The sequence below is a fragment of the Lynx canadensis genome, chromosome F1 (assembly GCF_007474595.2).
Source record: "Lynx canadensis isolate LIC74 chromosome F1, mLynCan4.pri.v2, whole genome shotgun sequence".
Taxonomy (NCBI): domain Eukaryota; kingdom Metazoa; phylum Chordata; class Mammalia; order Carnivora; family Felidae; genus Lynx; species Lynx canadensis.
Window position 1 is genome coordinate 27,101,446 of NC_044319.2, and position 20,242 is coordinate 27,121,687.

The 20,242-nt window shown below is 35.9% G+C and overlaps 1 protein-coding gene across 1 annotated transcript in view; it reads right to left on the reverse strand.

Annotated features, from left to right (window-relative positions):
• The window catches only part of XPR1 (xenotropic and polytropic retrovirus receptor 1), a 215,277-nt gene that overhangs the window by 54,634 nt on the left and 140,401 nt on the right, over positions 1-20,242 (reverse strand). The window contains exons 4-7 of the mRNA XM_030301934.1: positions 16,035-16,258; positions 12,759-12,908; positions 12,405-12,488; positions 7,357-7,438 (exon numbers count right to left, since the gene is read on the reverse strand). Of these exons, the coding sequence (XP_030157794.1) occupies positions 7,357-7,438; positions 12,405-12,488; positions 12,759-12,908; positions 16,035-16,258 (540 nt within the window). The remainder of the gene's footprint in view (positions 1-7,356; positions 7,439-12,404; positions 12,489-12,758; positions 12,909-16,034; positions 16,259-20,242) is intronic.

Below are 20,242 nucleotides of genomic sequence, written 5' to 3' on the forward strand. Positions count from 1 at the left end.
TTCAGGAAACTTCTATTCTGTATAATGTCATACTGTCATAAAGGTTTCGAAGAAAAAAAAAGTAGGGTAAGGGGATGAAGAATGATGTTATTAGATGCTATTTTAGGTAGGGTGGTGAAGAGGACCTCTCAGGAGATGACATTTGCAGAGATCTTAAGGAAACAGAGAATGAATCATGTGAGTATATGGAAGAATAAGGCTCCAAATAGTAAGTACAAAAGGCCCTAAGATAGGTATGAGCCCGGTGCTCCAAGAACAGGAAGAAGGCCAAGGCCACTATAATTGAAATAAATGAGAGGTAAAGTCATAAAGAGTTAGCCAAGAGAAGATCAGGTAGGACCTTTATAGTATCTTGTCAAGACTTAAACTTTTACTTTAATATATGAAGCCAATGAAAGGTTTTATACATAAGTGACAAGACCAATTAATAATATTAAAGGGCTACTCCAGCTCTTACATAAAGGGACTACAAAGGATCAAACATGATAGCAAGGTTAGTCGGCAGATTACAAATAAAAAACTCTATATGGATTTAGATCCTGATTCTTAAGCAAAAAACCATAGATACAACAGCCAGGAAACAAAAATAATAATCCTAAGTCTCAAAGAATGCACAATAAAACTACGAGAGCTAATAAATTCAGCCAAGTCGCACACTGTAAGATCAACACACAAAATTTAGTTGTCTTTGTATACATCAGCAATGAACACCCTGAAATGAAATTAAGAAAACAATTCCAATTACAATAGCACCCAAAAGAATAAAACACCTAGGAATTAATTTACTCAAGAGGTGAAAGACTTGTACAATAAAAACTACAAACATTGCTAAAAGGAATCTCATGTACATGGACTTACAAGACTTGATGTTGTTAAAATGGCAATGCCAAAGTGTTTTGGAGATTAAATACAATCCCTATCAAAATTCTAGTTTTTTGTTTTTGGTTTTTTTGCATATATAAATAGAAAAGTCATTCCTCAAATTCACATGGGATTGCAACAGGCCCCAGATAGCTATAACAACACTGAAAAAAGAAGAGCAAAGTTGGAGGACTCACATTTTGTGGTTTAAAAATTTACTAAAAAGCAGTGTGGTACTGGCATAAAAACAGACATACAGACAGAATTGGGAGTTCAGATATAAATCTATATACGTGTGGCCAACTAGTTTTCAACAAGAGTGCCAAAATCATTCAATGGAAAAGAATATTTTCTTCAACAAATGGTGCTGGGATGACTGAATGTCCACATGCAAAAGAATGAAGCTGAACCCCTATCTCACACCATGTACAAAAGTTAGTTCAAAGAAAGAAAAAAAATAGAAAAATCAGGCTTTATCAAAACTTTTTTGCATCAAAGGACATTATGAAGAAGGTGAAAGACAGCCTATACAATGGGAGATAATATTTGCAAATCACGTATCTTGGTAAGGATTGAGTACCCAGAATATATAAAGAACTCTTGTAACTTAAAATAAGAAGACAACTCAAAAAATGAGCAAAGGACTTGGGGAGACATTTTTCCAAAGAAATATACAAATATCCAACCAGCACATGAAAAGATGCTCAAAATCATTAGGGAAATGCAAATCAAAATATTAACAAGATACTACTTCACACCCACTGGGATGGCTATAATTTTTTAACTTTGTTTAACATCTATTTTTGAGAGACAGAGAGAGAGACAGAGCATGAGCAGGGGAGGGGCAGAGAAAGAGGGAGACACAGAATCCAAAGTGGGCTTCAGACTCTGAGCTGTCAGCACAGAGCCCGATGCGGGGCTCCAACTCCCAAACCGTGAGATCATGACCTGAACAGAAGTCAGACGCCCAACCGACTTGGGCCACCCACGCGCCCCTAGGATGGCTATAATTAAAAAAATAAATAAATAAAAAGGAAAACCATAAACACTGATAAGGGTGTAAAGAAAATGGAACCCTCATAAATTTCTGGTGAAAATGAAAAATTATGCAGCTTCTATGCAAAACAATTTGGTGGTACCTCAGAAGATTAAACATAGAATTACAACATAACTAAGTGATTCCACTCCTAGGTATATATCCAAAAGAAATGAAACCAGGTACCCAAGCAAATCCATGTATATGCATGTTTTCAGCAGTACAGTACACATTAACTACACATCTAGCACTCCAAAATACTATACCCATTTTCACTCATTCACTTGAATAGCTTCACAGTATTTCATTGCACAGAGGTAAATAACATCATTTAGCTTATTAAATAATTCCCAACTGATGTACATTTGAGTGGTTTCTAGGACACTGTTACTACAAACAAAATGGCAAGGAATACCCTCCTTTCATATATGTCCTTGGCATCCTGTTCAAGTATGTTTGTAAGATAAATTTCTCGAAATAAAATTGCTTAACCAAAGTGACTGTATTTAAAAATTTACATATACTGCCAAATTATCCTCCAAAGACACTGAATTAATACTCTTACTATTAGTGTATGAGTGGCTATTTCACACCCTTCTATAAACACATCGTGACATTTAAACACATTTAAATGGTCAAATTCCTATCTCTGTCAAACCAAAAAATGAAATATGATATATTGTTATTGTATCAAATTAAATAACAGTTACTAGAAATCTGTAAGAGAACAATTTTTTAAAAATCTAATCAGGTAACTTTTCATCTTCTCAAAACTAAGTTATCTGAAATATGTGAGTTTCAGACAAATTGTTAAGTATCAGATCAAATCCCTTGGAGAAACTACAGCAATTACACACATTATTTTTTGATGTGAATGAAAAAAGAATCGTGCTTGTACATGCATTACTACTGCTGCGCTTCTCTCTCTGTGTTATCTTTCAAGTACCCGCTGGGACATAAATAAGCATAGACAGCTGGCTGTGCACTTACCCTGCCTCCCCCCCACCGACCACACACACAAAGATCAAACAAAGAAGAGTTGTGAGGTGAGAGAACACAATGCAGAAACCACACACATTAAAAAACAAATGAGGCTGTCTCATAAAACAGTCTATATTTACAAAAGAAAACAAAACCTGAGTTTGTCCCTGAATTAAAAAAAAAATTTCTTTTCAACTCACATGAAAAAAATGAAGGTTATTTTTTCTTATTATTTAATTATGATGATGATGATGACAACATCACCACACTCATCTTGGAAATAAAAGAAAAAATTTCACACATAAATGACTGAGGTTTTCTTAGAAAGAACAACTCCCATCATATACTCCATATAATTTATATTAGTGTAGTGCTTCACAACTATATAAACATGTGTCACTTACACTTCTTAGCTGATGTCCATGAAGTGGTCTCAAGCTATCTCCTTCACACTAGGTGATTTTCTCATTTCTCTTCTTCATAACCCAGTCCCTCCTCCTATGCCCCACCCTCTTCCCCCACCAACTAAATCTCTACTCATCTGTCTCCTCTTGGAATGCCCTTCATTCCATCACATCCAGCATAAATGCCATCTCCTTCATAAAGTCTTCCCTGATGCTTTCATTTAAAAGTAATTACTTTGTTCCTTTGACCTGCTTAGAACATTTAACATTTTCCATCTTGTAGTATATTATTATTGTTTTAATATATGTCTTAATCTCCCTGGCATAAAAAACTTCATAAGGAAAGGGATTTTCTTATATCTCTTAAGGCTTGCATCAAGCTTAATTATGAGGTACATAAAATTTACCTGTTGAATGAATGAATTCTAAAATAACCCTGTGAATTTAAGGTAGTACAGTCACTGAACAAATAAGGAAATTATTTAAAAGAAGTTAAATGAGAGGCGCCTGGGTGGTTCAGTCAGTTGAGCTTCTGACTTCGGCTCAGGTCATGATCTCATGGATCATGGGTTTAAGCCCCTCATTGGGCTCTGTGCTGACAGCTCGGAGCCTCGAGCCTGCTTCAGACTTTGTGTCTCCTCCTCTCTCTGCCCCTCTCCCACTCATGCTCTGTTCTCTCTGTCTTTCTTTCAAAAAATGAATAAACATTTAAAAAAATGAAAAGAAGTTAAATGATATCCTTAAACCAAAACAATTAACAAATAGTAGTGTTGAGACTGAGATACAGGCTAGGCCTTTTGAAGACAAGTCAGTGTTCCTTCCTTAACAACTGGCTTGATAATCTAGGGTTAGGTTTTTTATTACAATACTCCCATGCAGTCTATATAAGAAGACTGCACTCACCTAAAGAAACAGAACTAGATTAAAATATGATAATAAATTATACCAATATTAAATCATGAGCTTATAGTGGGCCATAATTATTAGATGTAATTTTCAGTAGTTGGTAGGAAGGAGAATTCTAAAAACACAAATGAAAACACACTGTCAATAGGTCAAGTTCATATGCTAAGAGTCATTACAGCTTGGGTTATAATTTCATAATATGTAATTGACAATCTTAATTAAGAATGTTAATGAGGAGAAACAACTTTGGTAAATTTTTTCTTAAACATCTGCTATATGTGTTGTACTGTGTTAGGAACCTAAAATACGAAAAATGAAAAGACACAGTCCCTGCAATTGAGAATAGTAACTGTGACAGTGATAGAAACTTTCATGTTCAGGCACTATTATGATTACTAAACATTGAAAACAGAATATAATGGATATTTATACAAAACCATCGTATTTTTTTACGTTTATTTATTTTGAGAGAGAGAGCATGTGTGGTGTGCGGAGGAGGGGTATAGAGAAAGAGGGAGAGAGAGAGAGAGAGAGAGAGAGAGAGAGAATGGCCAGCAGGCTCTGTGCTGTCAGTGCAGAGCCTGACATGGGGCTCGATCTCACGAACTGAACCACGAGACCAAGACCTAAGCCGAAATCAAGAGTTGGATGCTTAACTGACTGAGCCACCCAGGCACTCCACAATACCATCTATTTCTAAGTTTCTTTGTAGACTTTCCTGAGCAAAATTTAATCCTTTATTAATGATTCAAGTTATCATTATAAGCATAAGTACACAGACTCTTGAGGTATACCATGACTATTTGCCCTTAAAGTAAAAGTCTTTGAATGCAAGAACCTTTGAGATTTGTGTCTTTTTTGCTGTTTGTGTGTTTTTGGTTTATCATTTAATTCCATCTCTGTCCTCTTTCATCCATTCCAATTTCCACCAATATTTTGTTTATTTTTTTAATGTTTATTCATTTTTGAGACAGAGAGAGAGAGACACACAGAGGACAAGTAGGGGAGGGGCAGAGAGAGGGAGACACAGAATTTGAAGCAGACTCCAGGCTCTGAGCTGTCAGCACAGACCCCAGCGCGGGGCTGGAACCCACGAACTACGAGATCATGACCTGAGCTCAAACTGGATGCTTAACCAACTGAGCCATCCAGTCGCCTCTTCCACCAGTATTTTCTGAGCTCCTTCTATGACCCAGGCAGTATTCTAGGTGCTAGAGATACAATGGTGAACAGGAGAGAAAAGTCCAGGTATCAAGGAACTTACATTCCAGTGGGAAAACAGATAAAAGAAACATAAATATGTAATATTATGTCATGTACTTAAAAGTGCTCTGAAAAAAACTAATGTGGGCTGAGGAGACAGAACAGGCTATTTTAGGGTAGGGTGATTAAGGAAGGACTCAGTGAAGAAGTGGCATTTGAACAGAGACTGTATGAATGAAGTGAAGAAGTAAGCCACACAGACATCTTAGGGAAAAAGCCTCTTAGGCAATTGCAAGGGTTCATAGATGGGATGATATTCAAGGAACACCATAAATGTACTTGGAAACACAGTGAGACCAAGTGTGGGGAGGATGACAGGGTATAGTCAGAAAGCCCAAAGGGGCAAGACCCTATAGGGTCTTTTAGTCTATAGAAAGAAGGTTCAACTTTATTGTAAGAGAAGCCATAGAGAGATGTTGAGGAGGACAGCAATATGATCTAACTTACATTAAAAAAAAAAAAAGAAAGAAAAGAAAAGATATTGGTGGCTATGAGGAGGCAAGAGTGGCTGCAGTGAGCGCAGTGAGGCCAGTTCAGAAGGCTGGTGCGGTACACTAACAGGACACGGCTGCTTATACAAGGATGGCATTGGTGGAAGTGGTCAGATTCAAAATGGGTGAAGGGGGTGCAAAGTACAGGCTTCTACTTACAGAATGAACAAGTCACAGGGATGAAAGGTATTATAAAAGTGTTGTATGGTGACAGATAATAGCTACACTGTGGCAAGCACAGCATAATGGAAACTGGTTGAATCACTCTGTTGTACATTTGAAACACCTGACACTCTGTGTCAACTGTACTTTACACACACACTGTTAAAGATAGAGCAACAGGCTTTGCTGGTGGATTGGAGATAAGGTATGAGAGAAAAGAGAGGCTAAAGGTTTTTGGCCTGAGAATCTGATTAAAAAAAAATGATGATATATAGAAAAGAAAGTGTATTTGGGGGTAAAAAATATTTTTGTCCATGTAAGTTTGAAATGCCTATTACTATCCAAATAGTCAATTAGATATCAGAGGAGAGAGTAGACGTACTTGAGAGTCACTGCCATACAGGTAATATTTATGGCCATAAGCCTGAATAAATTGCCTGGTTAGGAAATGAATGTCGACAGAGAGAGAATTTGAGGATTTAGTCCAGCAGTACTGCCCAACATTTACATGTCACAAAGAAAAGAATAGTTAGCAAAGGAGACTGGAAAGAACTTCCAGCAAAGTTTAACCTGCAGAAAAGCTGCAGAAGGTGGTTTCCCAGCAAAACCAAGTGAAGAGTTTCAAGAAGGGATGATTCACAATGTCAAATGCAGCTGAGGGCTATGTCAACTTCTGTTGGGAGGTTTAGTAAGATAATGCCTCCCTTGCTGTTATATCATTTCTAGATGTTGGGAGTGCACTTGCTTCCAGCAATCCCTTCTACCTCTTTCTAATTCGTAACTTAGAGGATAGGAAATTATACAACCCAGTTTCTTAAAATTATATGGAGTAATTGTAAATGTGTTCTGGAAAGGATGTGAGAAAGACTCCAAGAAGCAAAGTAAATAAATTTTAGTGCACAAATTTTGTAATCTTATTTACTCTCATCTGTGAACAAGGGAGTTGAGGTTCTTGATAACTGAACTCTGAAAATGTATAAAAAAATTGTACATAAACTAGAAAACATGGAGAACAAAAGTCATAAACTAGTAATGTTGTAAAAGGAAATATGTCCGAAAGGAAAAGCAAACTAAACAAATGACCAAACACTGCCCCATCTCCCCCAGTCATTTATAAGAACAAAAAACAACCCTGACAGATTTCTCTTTCAGAAGCAGCTTTGTTAGTTTGATACCAGCTTTGACAGAAGGACAGAATATAACATGGGCATATTAGTAAGAATAATTTAGCTTAAAATTTTAAATGACTTACCGGCAAGCACAAGGGTAATATTCAGTACAATGAATATTCCACAAAACAGGCCAACTCTAAAAGTAGTCCATGCTGGTGCAGGCTGTAGAAAGAAAAACAGCATGCCAGGTATAGGGCAAAATACTGCATACATTTAGCATATGATCTAATAAATTAGTACTATGAATCCCAAAGCTCTACCATGAAAACAAAGATATTTTATGAACTGAATTTTTATAAATCAGAACCAGAGAAACATCCTTCATCCTCCTATAATATGAAAACAGAGTAGCCAGTTATTCAAATTCTTTTACAGAAATCTGAGTTACTAAATAAACAAGATTATAATCATAGACGTCAAAGTATACATACACTGAGTTTTCCTTATAGGAGAAACCTGAGTGCAATTTCATTTTTACAATGTATACATCTTTAAATTTCGTAAGTCACTCTTTACTCAGAGTTCACGTAATTGGTAGAAGGAACCATGGAGACAGTGAAAAGATTAACAACTATTTTCTATACTACTTACACTATTAATACTGGGATAATTTAAAGTGAATTTTTAGGGGCGCCTGGGTGGCACAGTCGGTTAAGCGTCCGACTTCAGCCAGGTCACGATCTCGCGGTCCGGGAGTTCGAGCCCCGCGTCGGGCTCTGGGCTGATGGCTCAGAGCCTGGAGCCTGTTTCCGATTCTGTGTCTCCCTCTCTCTCTGCCCCTCTCCCGTTCATGCTCTGTCTCTCTCTGTCCCAAAAATAAATAAACGTTGAAAAAAAAAATTAAAAAAAAAAAAGTGAATTTTTATTTATTTTAATGTTTATTTTTGAGAGACAGAGGGAGAGCGTGAGTGGGGGAGGGGCAGACAAGAGACAGAGACAGAGACAGAGACAGAGACAGAGAGAGAGGAAGAGAGACAGGATCTGAAGCAGGTTCCACGCTGACAGCAGTGAGCCTGATGTGGGGCTCAAACTCATGAACTGCAAGATCGTGACCTGAGCCGAAGTCAGATGCTTAAGCAAATGATCTACCCAGGTGCCCCTAAAGTGAATTTTTAAAGACATGCTAGAGGGGCGCCTGGGTGGCTCAGTCGGTTAAGCGTCTGACTTCAGCTCAGGTCATGATCTCACAGCTCCTGAGTTCGAGCCCCGTGTTGGGCTCTGTGCTGACAGCTCAGAGTCTGGAGCCTGCTTCTGCTTCTGTGTCTCCCTCTCTCTCTGCCCCTAACCCACTCACATTCTGTCTCTGTCTCTCTCAAAAATAAATAAACATTAAAAAAAAATTTAGTTCTGTGTTTTTAAAAAAAAATAATAATAAAGACATGCTAGAGATTCTCAAGAGACTGGTATATCTGAATCTCCAGAGTATAAAGGTTAAAGAATATTTTTCTCCATTTTAATGCAGATTTATATCAACTGCTTTCTAATATAAAAGAAAGTACCTGATGTTTTAAAAGTAAAGGGATGAGAAACACAGGAAAGAGAAAATATTGTGGATTTAAATATTTGCAATGAGTATTATAAAGAGATTCTACTGGTTTTTAAGGTGATAGTATATTTAAGATGGTTTAAATGTTTTCTAAAAACCTTTAAATGAAAAAAAAAATTGAGACTCCCTCCGACTTACATATTATTAATCAGTAACAGGTACCTGCAATTGTTAGTTTAAGACTGAAAGCATCCAGAGGGAAGACAGTCATTTGTATTTAAATTTTTTTTTCTTTAGTTTAAAAAATTGTGTAATTTATCATATAGGAAAGAACACATAAAATGTATTTGAACTGTTAAGGAACTGAATAATAAAGTGTGCCTATACCTATCACTCATCTTTAGAAACAGAACATTTCTATTAACTTTGACATCTCTAACCCTTCCAGATCCATAAACCTTCCCCCGTCGCCAAAGATAACCATTTATGTGTTGTTTTTTTTTTTTAGCTTTACCAACTCTTCATGCATTCAGAAACACCTTAATTTTTTGAGATTAATTTTATTATTAATAGTTTTACTGAAATATAACTGATATATATTAAAGCATACACATTTAAAGTATCTAATTTGATGTTCTGATATAAGTAAACACTTATGAAACTATCACCATAATCAAGACAATGAACATATGTATCACCCCCCCCCCCCCCCCGCCCCCCCGCCAAGAGATTCCTCATGCCCTTCTGTAACACTTTTCCTCTCACCATACCCATCCTACCACTAGACAATCATGGACCTTTCTGTCATTATATAGTAGTTTGCATTTTCCAGAGTTTCAGGTAAACAAAACCATATAGAGTATGTACTCTCTTTTGGTCTGGCTTCTTTCACTCAGTGTAATTATTTTGAGATGCATCCATACTGTTCCATATATCAATGTTTATTCCTTTTTATTGCTAAGTAGTATGCCATTGTATGGATATACCATAATTGTTTACCCATTCACCTAATTGATAGATATGAGTTGTTTCCAGTTTTAGGCTATTATGAATAAAGCTGCTACAAAACATTTGTGTACACATCTTTTTTTTTAAAAAAGGATTTTATGTATGTATGTATGTATTTAAAAGTAAGCTCAACACCCAAACTCATGACTCCAAGATCAAGAGCTGAATGCTCTACCAACTGAGGCAAGCAGGAGCCCCTTGTATACACATCTTTATATGAAAATATGCTTGCAATCTGCCTTGGGTAAATACCTATGAGTGTAATGGCTAGATTATATGGTAGATGAAGGTTTAATTTTTAAGAAACTGCCAAATTGTTTTCCAATATGGTTGTATTATTTGATATTCCAATAGCAGTATATGAGATGTCAGAGCTTTTGTTCCTCCAACATTTAGTGTGTCATCATTCTAATAGGTATATATTATCTCATTATGGTTTTAAATTGTATTTCCCTATGACTGATGATATTGAACATCCATTTACGTTTACTTGCTACTTATCCATCTTTGATTGTGTGTTTGGTCGGATTTCTTGCCCACTTTTAGTTTACGTCGTTTGTTTTCTTATATTTGAGTACTGGAGTTCTTTATACGTTTTGAATACAAATCCTCTGTCAGATATATTTTGTAAATATTTTCTCTTGGTCTGTTGCTTTTCTTTTCATTCTCTTAATATTGTCTTCTGAAGAGAAGTCTTAAATTTTGATGAAGTGCTTTTGGTTTTATTTGTTAGATCTCTGCATAAACCAGCCATCAGGATGTTTTTCTGTATCTTCTTCAAAAATGTGTAGTTTTCGGTTTCATTTAGGTATACTTAAAATTAATTTTTGTATATGATGTGGAGTTCTAATGTTTTTCTTTTGCAGTTGGAAGCCAATTGCTCCAGTGCCATTTATTGAAAAGACTATCCTTTCTAAGCTGAACTGTCCTTACATATTTATTAAAAATTAGTTGTACTTAAATCTTTACATCTGTCTTTACATCTTTATTGAAAATTAGTGCCCAGGGGCGCCTGGGTGGCTCAGTGGGTTGAGCATCGATTTCAGCTTAGGTCATGATCCCAGGGTCATGGGATTGAGCTCCGTGTCGGGCTCCACACTGAGCATGGTACCTACTTAAGATTCTCATTCTCTCTCTCTCTCCCCCCCTCTGCCCCTCTCCCCTACTCACACACTCTCCCTCCCTAAAAAATAAAGAAAAAAAATTTATTTAATTAAAAAAAAAAAGAAAATCATTTGTCCATGTATTCATTGGTCTATTTTTGGACATTTTATTCAGTTTCATTCATCTACTTGCCTATCTTGACACTAATACCACACTGTTCTGATTACAGTAGTTTTAATAAGTTTGATATGAAGTAGTCTCAATCTTTCAACTTAGTTGTTCTAAAGTTTTTATGGTTATTCTTGGTCCTTTGTATTTCCATATAAATTTTTACATTTGCTAACCAGTTATACATACATAATAAATATAAAGACCTATTGAGATTTTGAGCTGGATTGTGTTTTATCTATGGATCTATTTAGGAAGAAATGATACCTTAGAAATATTGGGTTTTCTAACCCATGAACATGGTATATCTCTCATGCATTTGTCTTCTTTATTTCTCTTAGCAATGTTTTAGTTTTCAATGTAAAGATGCTGTACATCTTGTGTCAGATTTATCCCTATATATTTCTATTTTAATTATAAACAGCATTTAAAAATTTGATTTCTAATTATTCTTGATTATATATGTATATATATATACACAAATATATGCAATTTATTTTATATGTTCATCTAATATTCTGTAACCATGCTAAACTCACTTATTAGTTCTAGTAGCTATTCTAATAATTCACTGCATTTTTCTACACAGGTTATCATGTCATCAGCAAAAACCCTACCAGTTTTAGTTCTTTGTTTAAATCTGAATGCCTTTTATTTCTTTTTCCTACCCTCCTGCACTGGCTAGAATCTCTAGTACAATTCTGAATAAAAGTGGTTAGACTGAATCTCCTTTTTTGTCCCTAGTTAGGGAGAAGGCATACAGTGTTTCATCATTAAGTATAATATTAGTTGTAGGTTTTTGCCTTTTATTAGGATAAGGAAGCTTTTTTTGTTATGGATTTCCATTCCACTGTGGTCAGAGAACATATGCTCTATGACTTAAATCCTTTTAAGTTTATTGAAACTGGTTTTATGACACAGAATATATCATTTAAATGTTTTGGTATAACTACTGTGTAGACATCATTTAATAAATTTTTTTAGAAAATTTTTTAGAACCTTGGCATTTTGGATGAAGATATGCAGTACCCGAGCATACCTGAATCCTCCACCACATATCATGAAATAAAAACCTCATCTTAATCATTTAAGGAGACCCAGAAGTTAGGATGTCAATAAAAATAAACAAGAGAAGGAGTACAGAATAAGAAGAGAAAGGTGAGAAGACATTATAATTCATCATGAAGTGAGATGTGGCATTTAATAGTTTAAAAATGAAATAACAATAGTAATAACTACTTTTAAACTTTGGCTGACATATTTTTTTAAGTAATGAAACTAGAATTTTACCAGCTAAATAGATTATGTTGATTACTAAACAGACAAAACCAACTGACCAGACAACTGGAAGAAAATACGAACCTGAGCAGCTCCCAAAGGGGGAACACGTAAACGCTTCATAGCTTTTTGTCTGTCACCATCTTCAAGTTCATTAGTCACTACAGCCTAGAAAGACACATTAAATTTTGACACAGGTTATACTAACCTTGAGTAATACATAAATAATTCTGAACCTTTTATACATATGGTATTCTGATAACCTCTTGGTGACTATATACTGAATAAAAAGCAAAACAAAAAAAATCATGAATAAGATTATTATATTCAAAGCCAGCAAGTAATTACAAAAAGGGAACAGAGATGAGGAATTATTTCATTAAAAATAAGACATTAATTTCATTGAAAATATGTGGCACACAAATGAAATTACTATACCTCAGTTTCAGAGATGAGCTGGTTGATTTTCTTGCACGTATAAAAAGGCGCCACTTCTACATGAGCCACTCGCCAATCTGCTCCACGAGACGTTTCCAGGATCTTGTCATGCTTTTTGAGGATTTTTCGAAACCCTGTAAAATTCAGATTCTACAGAAAGAAATGAGAAAAACTACTGTAATTTCCACCACCATAAAAGAAGGAAAACAATAAGCACTATGCATTGATGAGCTGACTGAGGACTGAGGACTGAGAGAAATGGCAATGCTTTCATACAAGCATTTACTACTAAAAAGATAAGACTCTTCTTTCTTATTCCATCTGTTTATTTCAAGGTAGTATACCATCAGTAATAAAAGAAACCCTGAACTATGAATCCTAGTATTTCTATTTCAAGTAAATTAACAAAAGTCTTAAACTCAAAACATCTTTATTTCCATTTTCTTATTTACAATATTCTCAAAAAGGCTAGTTCGTATTATTTTGCTTCATGATCAAAAGAAGACTGTCAGAAAAATGTTTGGATTTATCATACATTGACTACATTTCTTAGTTTTGTTTTCCGAAGGACTGGCATAGCTATGTATTTTACCTCTAATGTGCAACCATTTATGAACCAGCATGGAAAAATGGAAAATCATCTATTTCTTTTAACTTTCATTTTACTTCTATCCATTCTCAGTTTGGGGATGGGAGTGTGAAGAGAGTCAGTAGAAGTGATCACATACATAGGGTTTCACTGATGGTGGGTGAGAGCTTGCACTCTTTCTCCATTTCCACAATATCAAAATAGTATACTTTTCTACATTCTCAAATTGTTGTTTTTTTGATCAACATGCAAGAAAAAGCAAGAAACCGGCTTTTCACGGTTCTTTACTCCAGAGGCTTCCAAATTTGTTGATCACATAGTCCTATCAGTAAAAAAATTGAATACTGACTCCAAATTAGACTTTGCATGCTTCCTAGTTTGTATATAATTTTTTTTCTCATACTTTAATAAATCATCTTAAACTTTCCTTGGGGTGTATACACCATGAATTAAAGACTGCTTTCAATTTTCCTTTCTCCTCACTCTCAATATATTCTTACAGAATAGCCAGCCTCAAAGAACAGAGAATGGATCAGAACTGTTATAATTAATGATTATTTTTGTTTTCCCAAACTTTTTTTTTTAATGTTTATTTGTTTTTGATGGGGGGGGGAGAGAGAGAGAGAATGAGGGAGCATGAGTGGGGGAGGGCACAGAGAGATAGGGAGACACAGAATCCAAAGTAGGCTCCAGACTCTAGGCTGTCCGCACAGAGCCCAATGTGGGGCTCAAACTCACAAACCATGAGTTTATGGCCTGAGCTTAACCAGCTGAGCCATCCAGGCCCCCCAAGGAGCTTTTCATAATGACCCCACACAAAAGCTGCTGGGAAAGTTAATAAAACAAAATTTAAGAGGGGTATTTCCCTGTAACACACAAACATAATCAATGAAATATGAAATGTTAATGTTTTACAGCATTATAAGAAAGAATACATTTTTGTTTCTTTTTAAATATAAATTATAATGCTATAGATAAATTTCAAAGGAAAATAATTTCTCATGATATGCTTTACTATTCTTCTTTGAATGATAAAATATTAAATTATCAAAGAAGAACACAGAATTATGAAAGAGATGGAAATAAGTACATGCATTAACAGCTTAGATTACTGCAGATATGAGACTATAATGTCTTCTTATTTTAAAACTCCCAATTTACCCCTAGAATACTTTTGTTGTATAATCTTGAGTTTTCATCCTGTGATGATTGTAACCACAGATTATCAGTACTAATCACAATAAAATGGAAAAAGAATAGTACGCAAAGTCACTAAATTTAGAGATTAGAGAAGCTTTTGCCTACTGAAATGTTTATTATTGAACAAATCATCTGTTCTTCTATAAATTTGTTATAGAGTCAACTATGTAAACAAATCTGTAAAGAATTAGAAATTAATGAATGCCTTCAATTTCCATAATTTTTTTTTTTAATTTTTTTTTCTTTTTTCTTTTTTTCTCAACGTTTTTATTTATTTTTGGGACAGAGAGAGACAGAGCATGAACGGGGGAGGGGCAGAGAGAGAGGGAGACACAGAATCGGAAACAGGCTCCAGGCTCTGAGCCATCAGCCCAGGGCCTGATGCGGGGCTCGAACTCACGCACCGCAAGATCGTGACCTGGCTGAAGTCGGACGCTTAACCGACTGCGCCACCCAGGCGCCCCTCAATTTCCATAATTTAATGTACATGGTAGTAAGGCTTTACAGATTGGATTTTAAAAATAGTCATATATCCTAATTGCATAGATATTCAGTCTCTATATATATTTGCTGTGACCTAATTTCTTTTCTCTCACAAGAATTCTTTTCTACTTAAAAAAAACCTTTATTTTAATTCTAATGTAGTTAATATACAGTGTTACATTAGTCTCAGGTGTACAATATAGTGATTCAGTAATTCCATAAAGATTTTTTTATCACAGAGTCATATTGCAGTCTGCGGATAATAAAATTGGAAGGATTGTTAGTTGTAAATTGAAAAGTCAGTATCTTTTATAATATTATTAGTGTTAGTTTCAGGAAAGTTAACTGTCTAATTGCCTTTGTGGAAATTTTGCTATAGGTTTGGAGGAATATAAAGCTCTTACATAGCCAGCAGTGGTTGGGTAAACATATACAATTTCTTATTTCTATTCACCACTACCACAGATGCCTCTAAAAACAGGAAGCAAACCATTAGGAAGCAAACTGTGAGTGAATATAGTGAATGTTGTACAAAAAGTTTTCAAAAACTGATCTTCAAAAACAGAAATCTTTTCACAAATTTTTTTGATGTTTATTTTTGAGAAAGAGAGAGAGAGAGCAGAGCAGAGTGGGAGCGGGGGAGGGGGAGGGGCAGAGAGAGAGGGACACAGAATCTGAAGCAGGTTCCAGGCTCCGAGCTGTCAGCACAGAGCATGATGTGAGGCTCGAAAGCACGAATCATGAGATCATGACCTGAGCCGAAGTCAGACGGTTAACTAAGCCACCCAGGTGCCCCCAAAATAGAAACCTCGTTACACTATTTTGCTACCTTTGATATGTGGTTTTTAGCCAATTAGAACAACTGAAATCACATTAAGAACCTAAAAAATAATGACATGCTAAAGATTTCCCTTTTTGGATTGGCCCATTAGTATAGTTCAAGGTTAATTCCAAATTTCTCAATTATTTGAAGATTCCACTCTCCAGGGTAAAAACTGAAGTACCTGATAGTTCTGCAGCAGGATAAGACTGAGGTAGAACTCGCTGAAGGCCAGTTTAAGGTCTTTAATATTCCTATGTTGGACACGTTCCTCGTGGGACAAGTGGAAGACTGGCTTTCTGCGTTGTCGCAGTGTAGTAACGCCAGTGCTCTCTTTCTGTGCATCCAGTGATGACTGAAGCTCATTCTGAAGTGTAGCAAACCTGCGCTGAGCCTCCGCAAGCTTCTCTGTTAAAAAAAAAAAAAAGAAAGAAAGAAAGAAAGAAAAAAGAATTTCAAAACCTCAAGATAAAAAAGCTGGTAAAGTTCTCACTGACTTCTGAATTTTTAGTATTTATTCCAGTTTGTTTCCCTAAAATTTCTAGGAAAAAAAATGTTACATGTAATATTTAGAACTGTATAGGAAAAAAATGTTTTGGTGTAACATTTCATCCTATCATTCTATCCCACGTTTCCCTCCCTGTAAAACCTCAAGTGTACCCTTTGTTTTTACAGACGAAGATACAGAATTTAAAAAGCCATGAAAAGTGAGAATGCAAAATGGTACAGCCACATTATAATCTGGAAAACAGTTTGTCCATTCTCGAAAAGTTAAACATAGAGTTAGTTACCTTAAGATGCAGCAGTTTCACTCCTAGGTATATACCCAAGAGAACTGAAAACATACGTTCACACAAAAACTTGTACATATACATGAATATGTATTCACAATAGTCAAAAAAAAACCCTAGAAAAATAGTAAAAAAAAAAAAAACCTAAATGTCCATTAACCAATGAAAGGATAAGTGAAACACACACACACACACACACACACACAGGAAATATTATTCAGTCATAAAAAAGAATGAAGTACTGATACATGCTACAACAAGAATGAAACTTGAAGAAACCATGGTAAGTTAAAGAAACCAGACACAAAATGCTACATGTTATCTTATTCCATTTATATGAAATGTCCAGAACAGGCAAACCCAGATACAGATTAGTGATTGCTAGGGTCTAGGGGGTTGGAAGAATGGGGAATGACTGCTAATGGGCATGGGGTCTTTTGGGGATGATGAACATGTTCCGGAATTATATAATGGTGATGGTTGTACAACCTCGTGAATATTCATGATTTGAATCTCTCTCCTCAGGAATAGCTCAGTCTCTTTTAATCGCTTATGTGAGTAGTCAGGCTTCCTTGGGATAATCTCCCATTTTTTTTTTTTTAATGTTGATTTATTTTGAGATAGTGCGTGCACATATGTGTAAGCAGAGGAGGGGCAAAGAGGGAGGGAGACATAGAATCTGAAGCAGGCTCCAGACTTCAAGCTGTCAGCACAGAGCCCGACATGGGGCTCAAACTCACGAACCACAAGATCATGACCTGAGCTAAAGTCACACAGTTAACCAACTGAACCACCCAGGTGCCCCGATAATCTCCCGTTCTTAGTCAACTGATTTGGGACCTTGAATACAGCTGCAAAATCCCTTCAGAGCAACACCTAGATAGATGTTTGACTGAACAACTGGGAAAAGATAGAGAATACATGAGGAGGATGGAATCTCAGAGGCCTCCTTAGAATTATGCTATCTCTGGACTGATGCAAATTTCTAGAGACTCCAAATGCCACTTGGCCCAGCAGTCAAATGGAGATTTATAGTGTTCAGGTTTAACTCACAGTGGACCCAGTTGGTCCATGAACTCACACTATGATTACTTTCTCAGTTTTAGAATGTATAACTGAAATAGAAACATCAGGCCACTTGTACAAATCTCACATTGACTCTGACCCAGGGATAAGGGCCATTATTGTCGGAAGGACTAGTGGAAGTTCCAAGAACTTCTCCCTATCAAGATAATAATCAAGAAGCAAAAACACATCCCTAGGGGAACTCCAGAGCTTAGTGCCACAACCAGAGACTTGAAAGATACAGGGATGTTGATATCTATCGTTCCCCATTTAATTCATCTATTTAGTCTGTGCAGAAGTTGTATGGATCTTGAAGAATGACTGTGGATCACAGCAAATGTAATCAAGTGCTCATTCTGATGTCAGCTGCCATTCTAGATGTGGTATCATCACTGGAGCAAATCAACACAGCCTCTAGCACCTGGTATGCAGCTATGCACCTAATAATGCAGCTTCTTATCTGGCAGCAGATGCCAGCATTGTCTGAGCCCCAGAAATGGCATCATTCCCCATAAGTACTGGTCAGCCACCTAGTGGCAGGCTGAATGCAACTGGATGCAGGGGGCAGATCTGTCCTCTCTGGAATAAATGTATTCTTGATATGGTTGTGCCTTCCCTGCTCATAACATTTCTGGCTAGCACCACTATTACCTGGAATGTCTTATCCATTTTCATGGTATACTACACAGCTTTGTTTCTTATCAAAAAACTCATTTCACAGCAAAGGTAGTAAAACAATAAGCATATCCATGGAATATAATGGTCCTACCACATACCCAGAAATTGCTAGCTCAAAGAAAGACTTAAAATGAGAGAGAAAACTCTTGAAGAATAGGGTTCTGCCTTATAGCATTATATTGGTGTTTTCGCAAACACAGTCAAAATACAGAGTCTACGAATCAAGGAATGGAAGTGGGAGTGGCTCCTTTCACTACTATACTAAAAATTCACTCACCCAATTTTTGCTTCCCAATCTGCAACTTGAGCTCTGCCTATTGGTTAGTTCTCAAGAAGAAATGCTTCTTTCAGAGGAATACAACAACAGTTACACTGAATTGGAAGATGAGAAACACCTGGCCATTTGGGGCTCATCATACTACTGAACCACTAGGCAAAGAAGTTGTTTACTTATTAGTGATTGATCCCAATGACCAAGGGGAAAGTGAATTGTTGATATACAAAAGGAGCAGGGAGGATTGTGTCCATAACCCAGGAGACTCTTTGGAATATATCCTAGTATTTCCATGACAAGTAATAAAAATTAATGGGAGGCCGCAGACATCAAAGAAAAGAATTATTGACGATTCAGACCCATTAGGAATTGAAGTCTGGGTCATTCTATCCACTAAAGAACCCTAGTCAGTTGGGCTTCTGGCTGAGGGCAAAGGGTAGCGGAAAAGGCAAAATCATAGATACAAACTATGGCCTCTTGACTTCACGCTCTTTTACATAGTTTGTATTTTCCTCTTTTTGTTGCATTCTGGGTAACTGCTTCAGCTCTATGTTCAAGTGTATAAATTCTTTTAAAAATTTTTTTTAACATTTATTTTTTTTTTAAGAGGCAGAGAGAGAGCATGACCAGGGGAAAGGCAGAGAGAGAGGGAGTCACAGAATCTGAAGCAGGCTTCAAGCTCTGAGCTGTCAGCACACAGCCTGACACGGGGCTCGAACTCATAAGCAGTGAGATCATGACCTGAGCTGAAGTCGGACGCTTAACCGACTGAGCCATCCAGGCGCTCCTATAAATTCTCTCTTAATCTCTACCTAATTTACAGGTTTAACTGGTTAAGATATTAAGTTCAGTGATTATATTTTAATTATTAAAAGTTCTAATTGGTTATTTTAAAAAGTCAATTTTGATCGTTTCTTCTTTGTTCATGGTTTTGATATTCTTCTGTCTTTAGCCAATACTAAGCATATTGTTTTATTTTGTATCTAATTAATTTTGCATATTTTATGCAGCATCTTACTGTTTTGTAGTTGAGAGGTTTTCAGGATTTCTTCCTAATCATCCATATTGTAAGAAAAAGAACTATTTACCTATTTTCAAATCTCCAACTGAAAAGGCAAAATGAATCTCAAATTTCTTATTAAAGCCAAGCATTTCCACTGCAAAGTTGTTTATCTTATTATCCTATCCTTCTGATCAAAAACAATATAGAACTTTTTGGTTCTTTCTTGGTTCACTGTGCACTTAATGATTCAGTAATTTTTTCGTGATGCTTCTAGATCAAAAGATACATATAACACTTCTGTTTTATTAACAACTTAAATATTTATGCCCTAACTAGTTAAAAGCCATACAAAAAAACAGTACACACAAATACATACATAATATATAATAAAAGAATGTGAGACAAGGTCAACTATAAATTACTTTGCTGATTAAAAATCTTAGGTAACTTGTAAGACCCAAAAGCCAGAAAATCGTAAGTATATGAATGATCAACTTTTACTGTTAAAAGACTGATATATGAATTTGCTATATGTTTACCATCCTTAGCCACAAATGTCAATACATAAATTTTGTAATTAT